Here is a 15,002-nt window from a genome sequence, read left to right on the forward strand (position 1 = left end):
AAAGCCTACTAAAAAACAGTGTAATTGTTTATACTTGAGTCAGGCCTAATTACATTTTTCTGTTTTTCTTCACTTAAGTTTTTTTTACTACTCAAAAGTCAAAATTATTAACTTGAGATTATTACACTGATCACAAAAGAAACAATTGTTTTATCTAACAGTTTGGGAAAAGGCAAAAAAAGGTTTATGAAGAAGATGAATTTACTTTTGGGTTTGCCATGCTCCTTTTATAGATAAAGGATATAAAAATCAAACTCTAGAACAAACTATCTTATATTATGTACAAAAGTGTTTTTGGTCACACAATGCCTCTCACTCTATTCTTGTAATTGATTTCCTTAAGAGTTCTCTAGAGCTCGAAGGTCTCTGATACTATACAGTTGTGAAAAAGGTTCTTCACATGCAATGAACATGGAGAACAACACAACCATGGTAGTATGTATACATGTTTTTAGTCTGTGGTCAGGTTGATTCACTGATGATGATATCTCAAAACTTTTTTACAAAATTAAGAATCACAATATTCCGTTCAACACCCTTTGGTAGTAATCGTATTGTCGTGTTCGCCAAGCATCTAAGCTGCTGCTGATTAGAGAGAGCACCAGAGAGACGCATTGCTGGTTATGACAAAAAGGAAACAGTTGTGATTGGAGACATCAATCTTATCAACGATGCTGGAATTGGTAAGAATTAAAAAGGAGACATGTAATTTACCTCTTCGGTTAAACTTAGATGGAACCTTTTTCTTAGATTCTGAATGGTGCGTGGACCACCTTTGAAGCAAGGAAAACCCGAATCCTGATTAAGCAAGAAACCGCATATATTCAGCCGAGAAATGATTTCGTTCCTTTATTAACTTATAATAGCTCTCCCACTTTTTCGATGCTTCTCGTCAGAAAATCGATAAGCAAATATTGACTCGGATTATATTACCTGTAACATTTCGACGAGAAGAATAATCCGTTCTGCATGCTTTCTACATGTCAGGAATCCTTGGATGCATAGCACCTGAAACAGTTGACCAGTGGAGGTACTACTTAATAGCTACAGACAGTAGGAGAAAATTAGAGCCTTTAAGTGACTTGGAGGGATACCTTGAAATAGTCAAAGAACTCGCTCGGAACTCCCTCCGCATCAGAATCCATGACCTAGATGTGGAAGTGTTTCCGAGTATATAATTAAACTAAAAGAATTTTCATTGCTTAAAAGTGAAGATTAATAAAAACGTGCGTCTTACCTCAAGAAGTTCCCTGGTGAGCTTAAATGGGGCACTCTCGAAGTTAACGCCACCAGGAGAATTTGAAAGCATAAAACCGAAATCAATGTGTATAATGTGACCTTCTTCATCCATCAGAAGGTTTCCATTATGGCGGTCTTTTATCTGAACGAGAAAACAATCGACATCACTAGCCATAAAACTAAGAGCAAGCCATTATGGAACTTATGAACATCACCATGAGTGCCAAACTCATAGATTCTTTCGTTCTTGTTCAAAGCACTTATCTTATGAATACATCATCCTGAGAGACGCAGTTGTTAAAAGAAAATCTACCTGCAGAAGGTAACAGACTAACGAATATCCAGCCATGCTCTCAACAAAATTCCTCTGCAAAAGAAGATTATTTGAAATATTATACACGGAGTGACATCTAACATAAATTGCTATTGCAGACACACTTTTAATTGATGCATGGAGAAGACTTTAATGCAGCCTATTATCAAATGTTCAACCATACATGTTAATTTTATGAAAACCCTTCTGCATAAAAGGGAACAAAAAAAAAAGTATAAGACATTTCAAGCTCTATATTTCTCTTGCTCAGAAACGGCTTCGGTATGAAATAATGAAATTGGGTCCTCTATTGCACACTCTTGTGGAGAGAATACATCTTATGTATATTCCACACTTCTCATTCGAACATCAGCATGTTTAAGTGACTGACTCGATGGCCGATTTGAATTATAAAAATGTACCTGAAGAGTACATTACCTGAGCAAGCTTAAAACTTGGAGAATTCTCTTTAAACTTGGCATCAAAAAAATCACGCAGGCTTGTGATGTTAGGGTATCTACTTTTAATAGAATGAATAGAAGCCTGCAGGAGAGAAAGGTGATACAATGACATGAGCTTTTTAAGATCAAAACAAGACTAGTTGCAGGATACCAAATAAAGTAGCATATTTACCGTATCTGGAATTGTTTCTATAAGGGCAGTGTATGAAGATGTAACCAAGACTTCATAAGGACGTAACCAGAGGGGAAGACCTGCTTCCTGGAATATATCTAGAACATGAACAAGGCCGTTACTATTTACTCACTATATAAGGCAGAAATTTGTGTATAGATGCTTATATAAGATGGCAGGATAGAAAATAGAAGACGACGATATAAAAGCACAGCTTGGGAAGCCAAACCCTAAAAACAATGAAATTACCAGGCACATGGTAAATAAATAAAAATATCACCCACCAAAAAAATGAGATATGAGTTGCACCGCAAGATGTTCCTGCCGACAGTCATCACCACTCTTCACAATGATCTGCAAAGATCTAGAGCTAGTTAACATCAAGAAGCAGGAAAAATTTGGACCAACATTGAATGACGCAGTTTCATCCAAGTTTTTTAACATGGTTATTCATAAGCAATCCGAATTCCTAGACAACAACTTTCAATGTCAACAAGTATAACCAACTTTACATGCAGCTGGAAAGAAACTAAAAGCAGAAACTTATCAAAAGCAGAACCCCTCACTGAATTATCAAAGACTCAAAGCAACAGTATTCAGTTTCAACGAGAAAAAAAAAAGCTATACAACGGACCAACTAATCTACGTACGAAAACTTTACAAGTAGTTTCTCTTCTTGATAAAACTTTGAGTAAAGCCTACTACTAATACATGTAACCGTATTTCTGAAGAATAAAAAAACCAGAGACCTTCGACTTCTATTCAAAATGATAGAGCATGGAGTAAAGCAAATACATTATTTATTTTGTTGCTACACAAGAAATTCAAGTAGAAAATATACTCTATAAGGAAAACCCAGCGGAAGATAAGTAGAATCGCTTTATCCAGTACTTACAGAACGCAAGTCCCAACCCGGTAGGTTTCCAAATAATGAATCTTTACCAATTCTTAGTCGCTTCCCTTCCCAAAATTCACCAGATAAGGCATCACCTGCTTTCAGCATTTCACCATTGGCCTGGTGAGCCACAAAAGAAAGGTTCAACACCTAGAAGACAAAACAATTAAAGGAATAACCTAATTCTCAAATCAACAAGCAATCACCATAGACCGTGCATCTGATGAATCCTGACCAGCCCCTTTGAGAGGAAGACCAGGAGGTGCCTCCCCCTTCGCTGCAGCAGCCTGAACAAGTGATCACAGGGAGTTCGTTAAGAAAAATGACATCGAGCAGATAACACACACTTTTACAGCTGATATTTCATATCCAAACTTAGATGCATGTTTAGGTGAATAATCTGTATGGTATATTAGGAAACACATAATAGGTGAAGCAGAAACATTCCTTGATGAGTATGATGTTTTCAGTAAGCCAGAAGAGAAATGGAAAAGTAGCCAAATTTCACTAGATCAAAAACAGGTAGTTTCCTTTTACAAGTTTCTTATCAAGAAACACTCACCCTTACTTCCTCGTAGGCAACAATACTTGGAACACGACGATGTTCCTTTCGACGACGTGGGGCTCCTGGATCAGCAATGCTTTCCATTCTAAGACCTGGATCAGCCGTCAGCACCACCCTAACCCACTCAAGATCACTGTCCAGACCAGTCCTCAGGACACCAGTCACACCACTACTTACTGATTTGTTAAATGGAGTTCTATGCTTCTCCACCGAGAGACTTGCACTCACAAATTTTACCTCAGACTTATGAGTCATTGCTTCGTCAATTGCTTGAACAGTTGATAGTGACATTCGGTCTGCACTGTTACGGTAAACCTCCTGAGCAGTCGATAGTGGATAAGCCCATGGAGGTGGCTTTTGCAAGAATGCATCCCCATTTGCCACTGGAATGCCTCCTTTAGAAAGCTTAAGGGACTTAGATGTATCTTTAGCACCACTACAAAAGTTTCAGAGAAGATAATAAGAACAATGAGAGAGGGTTATCATGGAAACCCTTTAAAATATGATTAGAACATAAGAAAGTGACTTCTGAAAATATTAGAAGAAAAGCAAAAGCAGTGGATTAATCAAACTTCTGACTTTTATATTTACCTGGGTGTTTCCGCTTTCAAAACTTCCACGCATATCATATAAGGCACCTTTTCCCTAGAATTCAAAAGAACAGACTCGTCTTCAGGAATATTAATGACACGATAAACTCCTCTCCCCATTGGAAAACAAATTCCTGAAATGTAATTGAAATTTGAAAATATTATCAATATCTGATATTGAACCATTTACTGCAATAGAATGAACATAAACAGAGTAAAAAATAACAGCTTGAAAATGACTTCAATGCAAGAGGTGAGGTCTAAATGCCAAATGGATTGGAGCACTTGGCGCTCCTATGTGAGAAACACAACCGTACAAGAAAACCTAAGTTATAATTTAATGAAATACCTCCAGTAGTTTCAGCCTCGGCTACATGGGAATTGATCTCTGCAAGGGACTAAAACCAAAAAAACAAAACATAAAGTCTTAGTTAAAAATAAAGGAGAATGATAATATCTGCAATTTCATCATCAAAATATAGAAAGGTAGGGATAAAAGGATCACCTCACGAAGAGCAGTCTTCCGATCTTCAGTGGGAAAGATATCTACTAAATCATACGACGTTTCACATAATGCATGTACAAACTCCAAAGACTTGTGGTAAGCCCCTTTCCTGAACTGTGCTGCGGTATTAATTGGCAGTGGGGGCTTTTGAGATGGAGTATCATTCCGCTGTTTAGGTGAATCTGGACACTTCTGCAAAGATCAGAAAATTAATGTCAGCCTGCAAATCCAACACATATATTGAATGGCAGGCATACTACCTTTTTCCGCCAGCTAAATTCATTAAAATGAGATAAGATTGACATGATCTGGGAGCATCAGCGCTCTTGACTTATTTGCCATTATATACTATCATCCTATGAGGGTGAACTACCAGCAACACAAGCACAACTTTTTTCGATAGTCTAATATGTAAAGCTGATATCTCATCTTATATCCTATAAAGAAGTCTTGAATTTCTGAATGAATCGGGAGATGTGGGTTGAAAGAAAACACAAGATCAAGTCATATGAGGACAAACCTCGTTATATTTCTTTGAACCGAAAAGTTCAGAATCTTCAACAGACCGGTCACGATCTCTGAACAGTTTGCGGAAAAAGTTTTCTGTCCCAGGACTGCTTTCAACAATACCGACATTGCTGCTATTTTCATTTGCTGAAGTAGTTTTTGTGTCTTCTGGATGTCTATGGAACAATTTTTTGAACAATGAGAATTCTGAAGATTCATCATCCTCGTTTTCATTCGCATCATCGGCTTTGCCAGTGTCTTGCTTGTCTTCAAACTTCTCCTTAAAGAATCTTTTGAAAAATCCCTCGCTTTCATTATCTTCACCAGATTTTTCGTCAGCATGCACAATTTCATTATCTGATGATTCCTGTCATTGCCAATTCTTTTCTCATCAAACTTTTCTTTGAAAAGTCTTTTAAGAAACCCATCTTTTCCCTCACCATCCACTGAGTGAGAAACTTTATCATCCTCATTCTTGCTCTCACGGAATAGTTTCTTGAAGAACCCTTCTGAGTTTGCATTTGGCTCCTCGTCTTCATTTTTACTCTCCCTCAATACCTTCTTGAAGAAACTTTCCGAGTTTGCACCCGATTCATCTTCATCTCCTTTATTATCCCGTAACAATCTCTTAAAGAATCCATCCGCACTCGATCTCAATTCCTCATCATCACCTTTACTACTCAAAATCCTCTTGAAGAACCCCTCGGAGTTGTTTGGTATCTCCTCCTCTTCTGATCTATTTTCCTTTAAAAGTCGCTTAAAGAACCCTTCTGAGTTTGACACTTGTCCATCGTCCTCACCTTTGCTGTCCCTCAAGATTCTCTTGAAAAATCCTTCCTTTTCACTTTCCTCGTCATCTTTGTCAGCTGACTTCCGAAACAACAAAGCATCTCTAACTTTAGGACTTGGGATCAGTCTCTTAAAAATCTTATTGTCATCCTCAGACAACTGACTACCACCATCCTGCAAGTTGCTCCCTGAGGAAGGTGAGAATAACAAAGACTTCTGTGTGGGAGGAGACAAAGTCAATGAGAAGAGCTTCTGTTTCGAAGACAAAAATTTATTAAAGACCGGATTCTTGCTCCCAGGAGTAAAAGGCTCATTCTGTGGCCGCATAAGAGTTGACCACTCACCCATCAGAGTGGCAGCAGTTTGGCACTTCTCATGAATCCTACCAATACCTTCATTATCATCAGAATCCTCAAGCTCAGCCAACAAAAACCAATGCACTTTCAGAGCTATTTTAAGTGACTTTGCACAGATATCTATGACAAACTTATCAAGAGAAGGACTTGGTTTGTGCACCATTAGGTAACAAATCTGGAAGAGATAGCTCTCAATACCAGATAAAGGAAGCGTATACATCCTATTGCATAAGTAATCCCTGACACCAGAATGCTGGTGCTTGTACAAATAACTGACAGCAATCCACTCACAAAAGAAGGAAGAGTCAAAAAATCGGATAAGCCACCCGTTTGAACCAGAGTCACCACTAAAGAGGTTACTAGGGGAGGAAATCTCACGGGGAGACTCAGCTGATACACCTCGAACCAGTGAAAGAAACTGCGCCATCTGCATTTTTTTTTTTTATGCTCACAGGTTCAGATCACTCTATGCTAAACCTTAAACGCTAAACTAACCTGAATCTCATATACTAAAATTCAAAATTCGAATCTCCAATCGATTGACAATGCTACAAATCACAGGTTCTCCTAACTAGAAAAACCTAAATGTAGAAGCACAAACCAAACGAGACAATCTCAGGGAGAAGAGTAAGAGAGAACCCAGTAATTAGCTTCTTGTCGAAAGCAATCCCATTATGAGTTGTAAGCTTAAGAAAATTCAAAATGTAGAGTTGAAAGTAGCGGAGTTCAATTAATCGCCGTCGTCGTCTCCGCCGTCTCAGCCCTTTGTCTGAGGCTTATAATGGCATACAACAAGAGAGGAGAGAGAGAGAGAGAGAGAAGAAGTAATTACTATTTGTTGACAGTATTTAAAAAAAAAAAAAATTAGTATGTCGAAATCGAATGATGGGATCTAACGTGCGCTGTAAAACCACGCGATCAAATCTTTCAGGGGCAATTTCGTTTGGTTTTCCCTCCATATTTATTGAGTTTTCACATAGATGGCGATTTAAATTTTGAATTTAAATACCACCAATCAAATTTGGTCAACATGTATCTTTCAAAAAAAAAAATTAAAGAAAATACTTTATTGATTTTAAATCAATTATGGGACTACAATTCAAAAGTCCATATGCAGAAAATTTCATAAAACTTTAATTGGTAAAAGCTTCGAAGAGTTGTGTAAATTTTAGTCATTGAAAATCTTTTTTTTTTTTTATGACGATATAATGGATTGACAGAAACCTTCAAGTATTATTGAACATATGATTGATAAGGTACAAAATTTTATGATTATTGAATCGCAAAAACTAATGCACCAATCAGACTATTGTTTATTACAGTAATTAAACTAACTAACAAGAAGGCAGATCACGAGGAGGCTCGACCATTCGAGATGATTTAGTCGGTCCATCTTTCACTATGAACACTGCGTTCATTCCCCATGTGGCATGTCTCTCTATATGGCAATGCAACAACCACACCCCTATACATTAGTATAAACAAACCAAACCAAAACATCGTCAACTAAATAATAATACAAAAATAAAAACTTTTATAAATCTGATATGAAAATCAATTTTGCATGAAAACGTACGTTTGAGAGAAACGTAACAAAGTGTAGAGTAGTGTGAACTGACCTGGATTATTAGCTACGAATCTGACGGCGGTCCAGCCGTTAGGAGGAACACCGACGGTAGTCTCCTCCGGTGGATCAACTAGGTTATACTTCAACGGATCTTTCTTGCGATCAAAATTCCCAAAACCCGAACCCACGACGTAGAAGCTATACCCATGGAGATGAATCGGGTGATTATCTGAAGCCAACACGTTCGTCCCCTGTAACACCAGCTCAACGCTCGAGTTGTAATCAAGAACAACCACTTTTGTCCCGAACCTCGTCGGAAACGGAAGATTCTCCCCCGTGTAATTGAATTCCGTCGGCGGATTTCTCGGGAAATCCTCCTGGAAAACGCCTCCGATGCGGCGGTAATAAGCTCTGAGAATGTCCGTCGACGGATTCACGAAGCTGATGTTGTTAACGCTCGACGAGAATCTCTTTCCGAAGGGGCCGTTACAAGGTTTATCGTCGGAGCAGTTCATCAAGTTCACGGAGATCGCGTAGAGAAGATGAGTGTCGATTTTAACCGGAACTTTAACCGGATGGTTACTGGATCCAAGACTTCTGAATTGGTTAGTGAACCGGGTAGATGCCTCGGTACGATTATAAGGAGGCAGGTAGGGTAAAACCGGTTGTTTTCTTCGGTTTAAAGAAACACCTTCGTATTGTAAGATGGCTGTGGTGGTGGTTTTGTCAAAACCGGCACCAAAGGCGGAGGAGTAAGATCGAGCCGCTACAAAGTAATTACTAGACCGCTGGTTAGCGTGGAGGAGGACGTCGATGGATTGTCCCGGAGTGATCATTAGGTAATTAGAATTGAAATGTTTTAAGTAGAGACCGTCTTTGCCGACAACGGTTAAGGTGTGGTTTGCGATTGCAAAGAAGAGTTCTTCGTCCATCACGGCGTTGATAATCCGGAGAAGGTATCGTCGGCCAGGCACCACCGTTATTGTGAATGTATCTGTTTCGGAATAATGAAGACAACTATGAAAATTTTGATTGATAAAAGTTTTGAGAGCTTTGTAGTGTTGAGACTTGGAAGAGACTTACCCGGTTTAGAGCAGGGGTATAGAGAACCGGGTTGTCCGTTTATGGTATATGCGTCAGAGATGGCCGGTTCACCTCCGGTTTTGTTAGCGTTTCCTGGTATATCCATTATGTTTTTCTTATTCCACCATTCACCTGTCAATTGTCACGTAACGTTACACCGTAACAATATTAATCCGAGATAAGCTTTTTTTCGTAACGCAATCATGCAGCCACCTAATCACATCAACAAAGTAGTGTGAGTGTACCTAAAATGAGAGGGATTTCATGGTGAGGCTTAGGAAAAGGATAAGGTGAGCCACGTTTGGGATAGACAATAAACGCTCCATGGACGGTGGCACGTGCCCACTGGCTATGTGCGTGCCACCAGATTGTTCCTTCTTCAACCGTCAGATCAATTCTATATACATAGCTCTGTCCCGGTCGGATTGGACATTGAGTCACATATTCGGGTCCGTCCGACCATGGATTCCCGATTTGTCTTGCTCCGTGCCTGAAATATTAATCACTTAGTCTCTACATCGTATAAAACATTAGCTAGTCAATACTAATTCAACTTTATGATCAACAAGAGTGTTCACCAATGGAGGGTGATATTGTAATTTGCGTTGTTGACGACATTGACGACGAGCTTATCACCACGGTAGGCTTTCAACGCCGGTCCGGGATATTCTCCGTTCACCGTCAATATGTTTTTGGTATCACAAAGTCGAGTGTACGCTTTTGACTTTATCTGTGGATATAAAAATCGACGACATACACAATCAGTTTTATATATCCATTTCTCTATCTCTCTTAATATTTGTTTACACTACCGTGAAAGTGTGATGGTGATTCTTGGCTTCTGCGATCTGGAATGTATGAAGAACAAAGAGAAAGAAGACTATAGTCTCTAGTGTCTTAACGATTGTGTTTGAAATGTTGAGCTTGAACTCCATGGTTGTTCTTATGAACATGAAATCTCAACACAGGATGTATAATAAATCTTAGTTTTTGACTATATGTTGTATTTTACACCGTTTTCATTTTTTTCCTCTTTCAAATGTTGTATTGTTCAAAAGTTTTTATTATTAAAATAATACATTCTTAATAATTGGTGTATATTGTATTCTTAAAAATAAAAGCCTATATAAGGAATGAGATATGCAAGGTTTGTTTATCACATTGACTAAGAAAATTTATACCACATGCATGCCATAATAGGCATTGAATCATTTTATAGGGGAAAAATACTTAGGTTCACGGTGAACCTAAGTATTCACCCCCTTTCATTTCAACCAATCAGAATGTTCTATCTAATATTTTATTTAAAAATAAATCAAAATTGAATTAAAAAAACAAAACAAATTAAGGAAACAAATTATGTATACTTTTATTTAAAAAAAATAAACATTAGTTTAGTTTAGATTTTACAATTAAACGAGGTTATATATCGGTTCAGGTTTATAAATGAGAATTAGGATTTAGATTTTATCAATTAAAACAAAAATATATGTCCGCTTGAGTTTACAAATGAAGTGGTTAGGGTTTAGATTTTACAATTAGAACGAAATTATATGTCGGTTTGGATTTACAAATGAGATGGTTAGGGTTTAGATTTTATAATTAAAACGAAATTATTTGCGGTTTGGGTTTAAAAATGAGATGGTTAGGGTTTAGATTTTACAATTAAAACAAAATTATATGTCAGTTTGGGTTTACAAATGAGATGGTTAGGGTTTAGATTTTATAATTAGAATAAAATTATATGTCGGTTTGGGTTTATAAATAAGATGATTAGGGTTTAAATTTTATAACTAGAATGAAATGATATATCGGTTTGGATTTATAAAAAATGGTTTAAGTTTTTAATTTTATAATAATCTATACAGATTTTATTTTAGAAGGGGGTGAATGTCCTAGGGGTGAACCCAAATATGCTCTTTACAGGGAGCACATAAATAAAATCATATCTTTGAATGTTAGATGACCCGCCACTAAAGTTGAACTACAAAGGACAAAGCTACGATATTGAATGGCCGGTTTTGATCAAGCTAAACCAGATTATATTTTTGGATTATTTTTTCTTCCTCTCTATGGTATCCCCTAATCCCCACTATTTGAAATTATAGAATACTTGTTCGAGGCTCAACAACTGCAAAAATTTGATATTTAAGGAGTTTTGTTTTCTGTGTATCTTTCATTCTTTTGCCTTATATCTGCATGGAAAGATTTTACATTAGATGAGAGGTTTCGATTTTTTTTTTTTTTAATAGCCACGTTTTTGACATTTTCGTTTAATTAATAGTTTAATGCCCAATGGACTTATTCTTAATCATATGCGTGGAGAATTAGTCGACTTTCCATTTTTTTCTTTTCCGTAATTCGATTTAGAGCTTTGTTAGATGGTTTACTGGCTTTAGTGATTCAATAAAAAAAAAAATAGAAATAACCACCAGTCAACTCAAATAATAAAATTACCAAACAAAACACACATTACAAACCCAAGTCTTCATGGTAACATGATAAGTCTTAATGTAGTTATGGAAACAACACAACTAAATAATACGCTAAGGTCTAATTCATGTATAGGGATATCGGATTTTAGATAAGAGAGAACAATATGACCAATGCGCCACTGATTACAAATGTCAACCCATAGATTGGGACCAACGAGCCATGGTTCCCTTGAGAAGGGCTTGGAGCTGGAGCAGAGGATGGACCTGATCCTGATCGTGGTGCAGCAGCAGGAACTGGAGCTGTCACGAATACATAACAAGACAAGAGTCAAAAACACGAAACCAATCTTGACACACCTTAAAAGCCTTAGAAAAATTAACTACACAACTAGTATTAGGTCTATCAGATCAAACTTAACGAAAAAGAGATTTTGACAAAGCCCTACTCTACTCACGTAGCTATTTCACATGATCATGGCACATTACATTAGAGATCACATCTATACAAGCGTAAGTACTATTACATCTTGTTGTCATGGCATAGTTACATGAGACACGCATACATGAAATCCAAATCCAAAACATCATCAGATTTATATTATAATCGCTATTGACCTTTACACTTCCCATATATAGATTATATTGTTATAAGTTATAACGCCAACTAAAACAGTATTCAAGAGCAAAAAATCCAAAGATTCATAGCATTAAAAAGAATAAAAAAAATTTCACAGATCTTTGTTATGGCAAAATATTTAACAAATGAAAAAATGATTAAAAATGAAATCAGTAAAGAGAAAGACAGATACCTTTCGCACTATGAGTAGGAGGAGGGGTAGGAGGAATAGGCACTGCCAAACAAAACAAAAAAAAAAACCCTCTATAAATCAGATATTATATAACTAACCAAAATCTGATTTATCTTAACGATCGATCAGAATCCGTAAAAATCAGGGATCTACAAGAAGAGAAACAGAGAGATGAAGGAGAAATCTCACATTGACAAGATGAGACCGAGGGAACATTAAGTTTACAAGCAGCGGGAAGAGTATAGGCTTTGGTAACGTTCAGTTTGATTCCCATGGAGCCACCGGTCTTCAACCCATCACATAAACATGCCGCGTTCGTATCGAGAATCGTCTTGAGACCGTTGCAACACGAACTTGAGGGTTGATCCACCGTACTCCCGATCGTCACAAAAGATAAACATCCCGCCATGTTCATCATCAGGGCGGAGCACTGCACGGCGGGCACTAAGTTTCCGTGAACAGAAGTCAAGGAAACAGAGAGAACGAGGAGGAGAAGAGAGATCGTGGCGGAGAAGAAAGCCATTGTTTGATTCTCTGTTTTGGTCTCGAAGAAGAATCGAGAGAGAAGAAATTGAGAAATGGTGGTAGAATGAGTGTAATGGCTCTGTATAAATATAGGTCATGGCGTCGTACGTACACTTCACGCGTTTCCTTCATTCCGTGTGTGGTTTTCTTATCTTCAATGTAAGATCTTTCCCATATTTAATTGATTTTTATCCTTTTAATTGAGCTTTTTATTATTGAATTAATCTTTTGTTACCAAAATCATTTGATTTGTGAGAAAGAATACAGACAAAAAAAAACGGTAAAAAATTAACACATAGATTTGTTGTATTTTTTGCACAAAAAAAAAGATTTGTTGTATTCAAACTTTTATGTTTTTTGATTCCATGTTATTTAATTTTGGTGAATTTTATTCCATTTTAATATTTTGTTGTCAAAATTTTTTTTTGTCATTTTGCATTCAATTATTATTCAATGACTCATCTCCTATATATTAAAAGAGAAACATTCTGAAGAATAAGTTGATGTGTCTTTGCCAAAAAGCTCGGTACCCAATTTATTATTTACCCTTAGTATTCCATAAAATTACATAAAACTGTCACTGCTATATATATATATATATACTTTTTTTTTGGTCAACTACCACTGATATTCAATTTATTTATATAAACAATATTTTGCTCCTATAAGTTCTAAATTTGTAATATTATTCAAAAATTGATAAATATTATCCCCTGCATATTTTTGAAATTAAATTAATTTCACTATGTATTGTAATATAATAATATAACTATATTATGAGATGTAAAAATATATATATATATATATTTAAAATCATATCTTCAAAAATATATACAATGTTACCTTTCTAATAGTTTTATAAAACTCTAATGGTGAAAGAATCAAAGATCATTCAATATATATGAGATTTACATTAAATTGTCATTAGTATAACTAAGGAATATTTCATTCAATAATTGAAGGAAATTTATACTATTAATTGGAAAATACATTTAAGGGTTAAAAAAAATTATATCAAATATCTGTGTTGTCAGACTGACCCAATTTATTAAGAAGAAGATTAAACAACAGATTTATATATTTGTCAACTGCCACTGATATTCAATTTATCTATATAAACAATTATAAAAAAAGTCGGGTATTATTTTGATTATAAAACTTATAATATCTCTTTTAGAAGATCTTATGCCTAATTTGCTCCTCTAAATTCTAAATTGGTAATATTATTCAAAAACTGATAAACATTATCCCCTACATATTTGTGAAATTAAATTAATTTCACTATGTATTGTAATATAATAATATAATTGTATTATGAGATGTAACAAAAATATATATTTAATATCATATCTTCAAAAATATAAATAATGTTACCTTTCTAATAATTCTATAAAGCTCTAATAGGGAAAGAATCGAAGATCACTCAATATATAGGGGATTTACATTAAATTGTCATTAGTATAACTAAGAAGTATTTCATTCAATAATTGAAAGAAATTTATACTATTAATTAGAGAATACAATTAAGGGTTAACAAAAATCATATCAAATATTTATGTTGTCAAACTGACACAATTTACATATTAAGAAGAAGATTAAACAATAGATTGATTATATTTTAGGAAATCGTTCAAATTAGTTCCATAATAATCAGGTTATGAGAAATTTTTGTGAGTATATTCATTTGTGACAAAATACGGGACGAGAATTTCGGGAACAAGAATTCAAGCAGAACATATGCGGACATACTAATTACTCATATGAATTACGAAAATATGGTTTTTTCGTGTAAAAAAAAATGAAATGTTGCAATCAGACATATTAGACCGGTTTGATCGTCTAACAATTATATTTAGGTCATCTGGAAATTCTATGATATATAATGGGATAGCTATGGACAATTAGGAATGAACACGGGTACGGATACGGTTTATTAACTATCGGTTATGGTTATATACGGTTTTGGTTATTTGACATATGATACAGTTGATATTATTCGATGATATGATATGATTGATATTATTTATTTTCAATTGATATGCTCTTTCAGTGTAATCGTATATCTATATATCATAGTATTCATATTAAATAAATAATTATTAGTATATTTATTATATCTTAAAAATAGTTACGGTAAAAAATGTATAGTTTAACTATCCGGTGATCAACGATTTTGATATAATTACGGTAA

The 15,002-nt window shown here is 35.5% G+C and overlaps 2 protein-coding genes and 1 pseudogene across 3 annotated transcripts; all 3 read right to left on the reverse strand.

The window, feature by feature from the left end:
* Window positions 1-257: 257 nt before the first annotated feature.
* Window positions 258-7,266, reverse strand: LOC104769115 (phosphatidylinositol 4-kinase beta 2-like; annotated as a pseudogene). Its single transcript, XR_015593334.1, has 16 exons — window positions 5,261-7,266; window positions 4,741-4,932; window positions 4,585-4,633; window positions 4,237-4,369; window positions 3,643-4,081; window positions 3,287-3,367; window positions 3,081-3,200; window positions 2,470-2,539; window positions 2,186-2,283; window positions 1,991-2,095; window positions 1,553-1,606; window positions 1,238-1,381; window positions 1,095-1,148; window positions 934-1,008; window positions 715-798; window positions 258-617 (listed from the first exon to the last, which is right to left on the reverse strand). The product of XR_015593334.1 is annotated as a phosphatidylinositol 4-kinase beta 2-like (transcript).
* A 292-nt stretch (window positions 7,267-7,558) lies between these two features.
* LOC104772176 (laccase-14) lies at window positions 7,559-10,086 on the reverse strand. Its single transcript, XM_010496819.2, has 6 exons — window positions 9,855-10,086; window positions 9,621-9,772; window positions 9,288-9,532; window positions 9,043-9,174; window positions 8,012-8,953; window positions 7,559-7,857 (listed from the first exon to the last, which is right to left on the reverse strand). The coding sequence occupies exons 1-6, from the start codon at window positions 9,993-9,995 to the stop codon at window positions 7,727-7,729; spliced, it is 1,743 nt and encodes a 580-aa protein (XP_010495121.2). The 5' UTR covers window positions 9,996-10,086; the 3' UTR covers window positions 7,559-7,726.
* Window positions 10,087-11,467: 1,381 nt separating this feature from the next.
* Window positions 11,468-12,981, reverse strand: LOC104769118 (non-specific lipid transfer protein GPI-anchored 29-like). The gene is made up of 3 exons (XM_010493253.3): window positions 12,476-12,981; window positions 12,287-12,328; window positions 11,468-11,777 (listed from the first exon to the last, which is right to left on the reverse strand). The coding sequence occupies exons 1-3, from the start codon at window positions 12,807-12,809 to the stop codon at window positions 11,623-11,625; spliced, it is 531 nt and encodes a 176-aa protein (XP_010491555.2). The 5' UTR covers window positions 12,810-12,981; the 3' UTR covers window positions 11,468-11,622.
* Window positions 12,982-15,002: the final 2,021 nt, after the last annotated feature.

The sequence above is a fragment of the Camelina sativa genome, chromosome 20, assembly GCF_030686135.1.
Source record: "Camelina sativa cultivar CO46 ecotype springtype chromosome 20, ASM3068613v1".
NCBI lineage: Eukaryota > Viridiplantae > Streptophyta > Magnoliopsida > Brassicales > Brassicaceae > Camelina > Camelina sativa.

Coding starts and splice junctions, on each gene's coding strand:
- LOC104772176 (XM_010496819.2), bottom strand. CDS start 9,995: ATGTTCATAAGAACAACCATGGAGTTCAAGCTCAACATTTCAAACACA. Junction 9,773..9,854: donor ATCACCATCACACTTTCACG/GTAGTGTAAACA, acceptor TTATATCCACAG/ATAAAGTCAAAAGCGTACAC. Junction 9,533..9,620: donor TACAATATCACCCTCCATTG/GTGAACACTCTT, acceptor TTAATATTTCAG/GCACGGAGCAAGACAAATCG.
- LOC104769118 (XM_010493253.3), bottom strand. CDS start 12,809: ATGGCTTTCTTCTCCGCCACGATCTCTCTTCTCCTCCTCGTTCTCTCT. Junction 12,329..12,475: donor CTCGGTCTCATCTTGTCAAT/GTGAGATTTCTC, acceptor TTTGTTTGGCAG/TGCCTATTCCTCCTACCCCT. Junction 11,778..12,286: donor TCCTACTCATAGTGCGAAAG/GTATCTGTCTTT, acceptor TATTCGTGACAG/CTCCAGTTCCTGCTGCTGCA.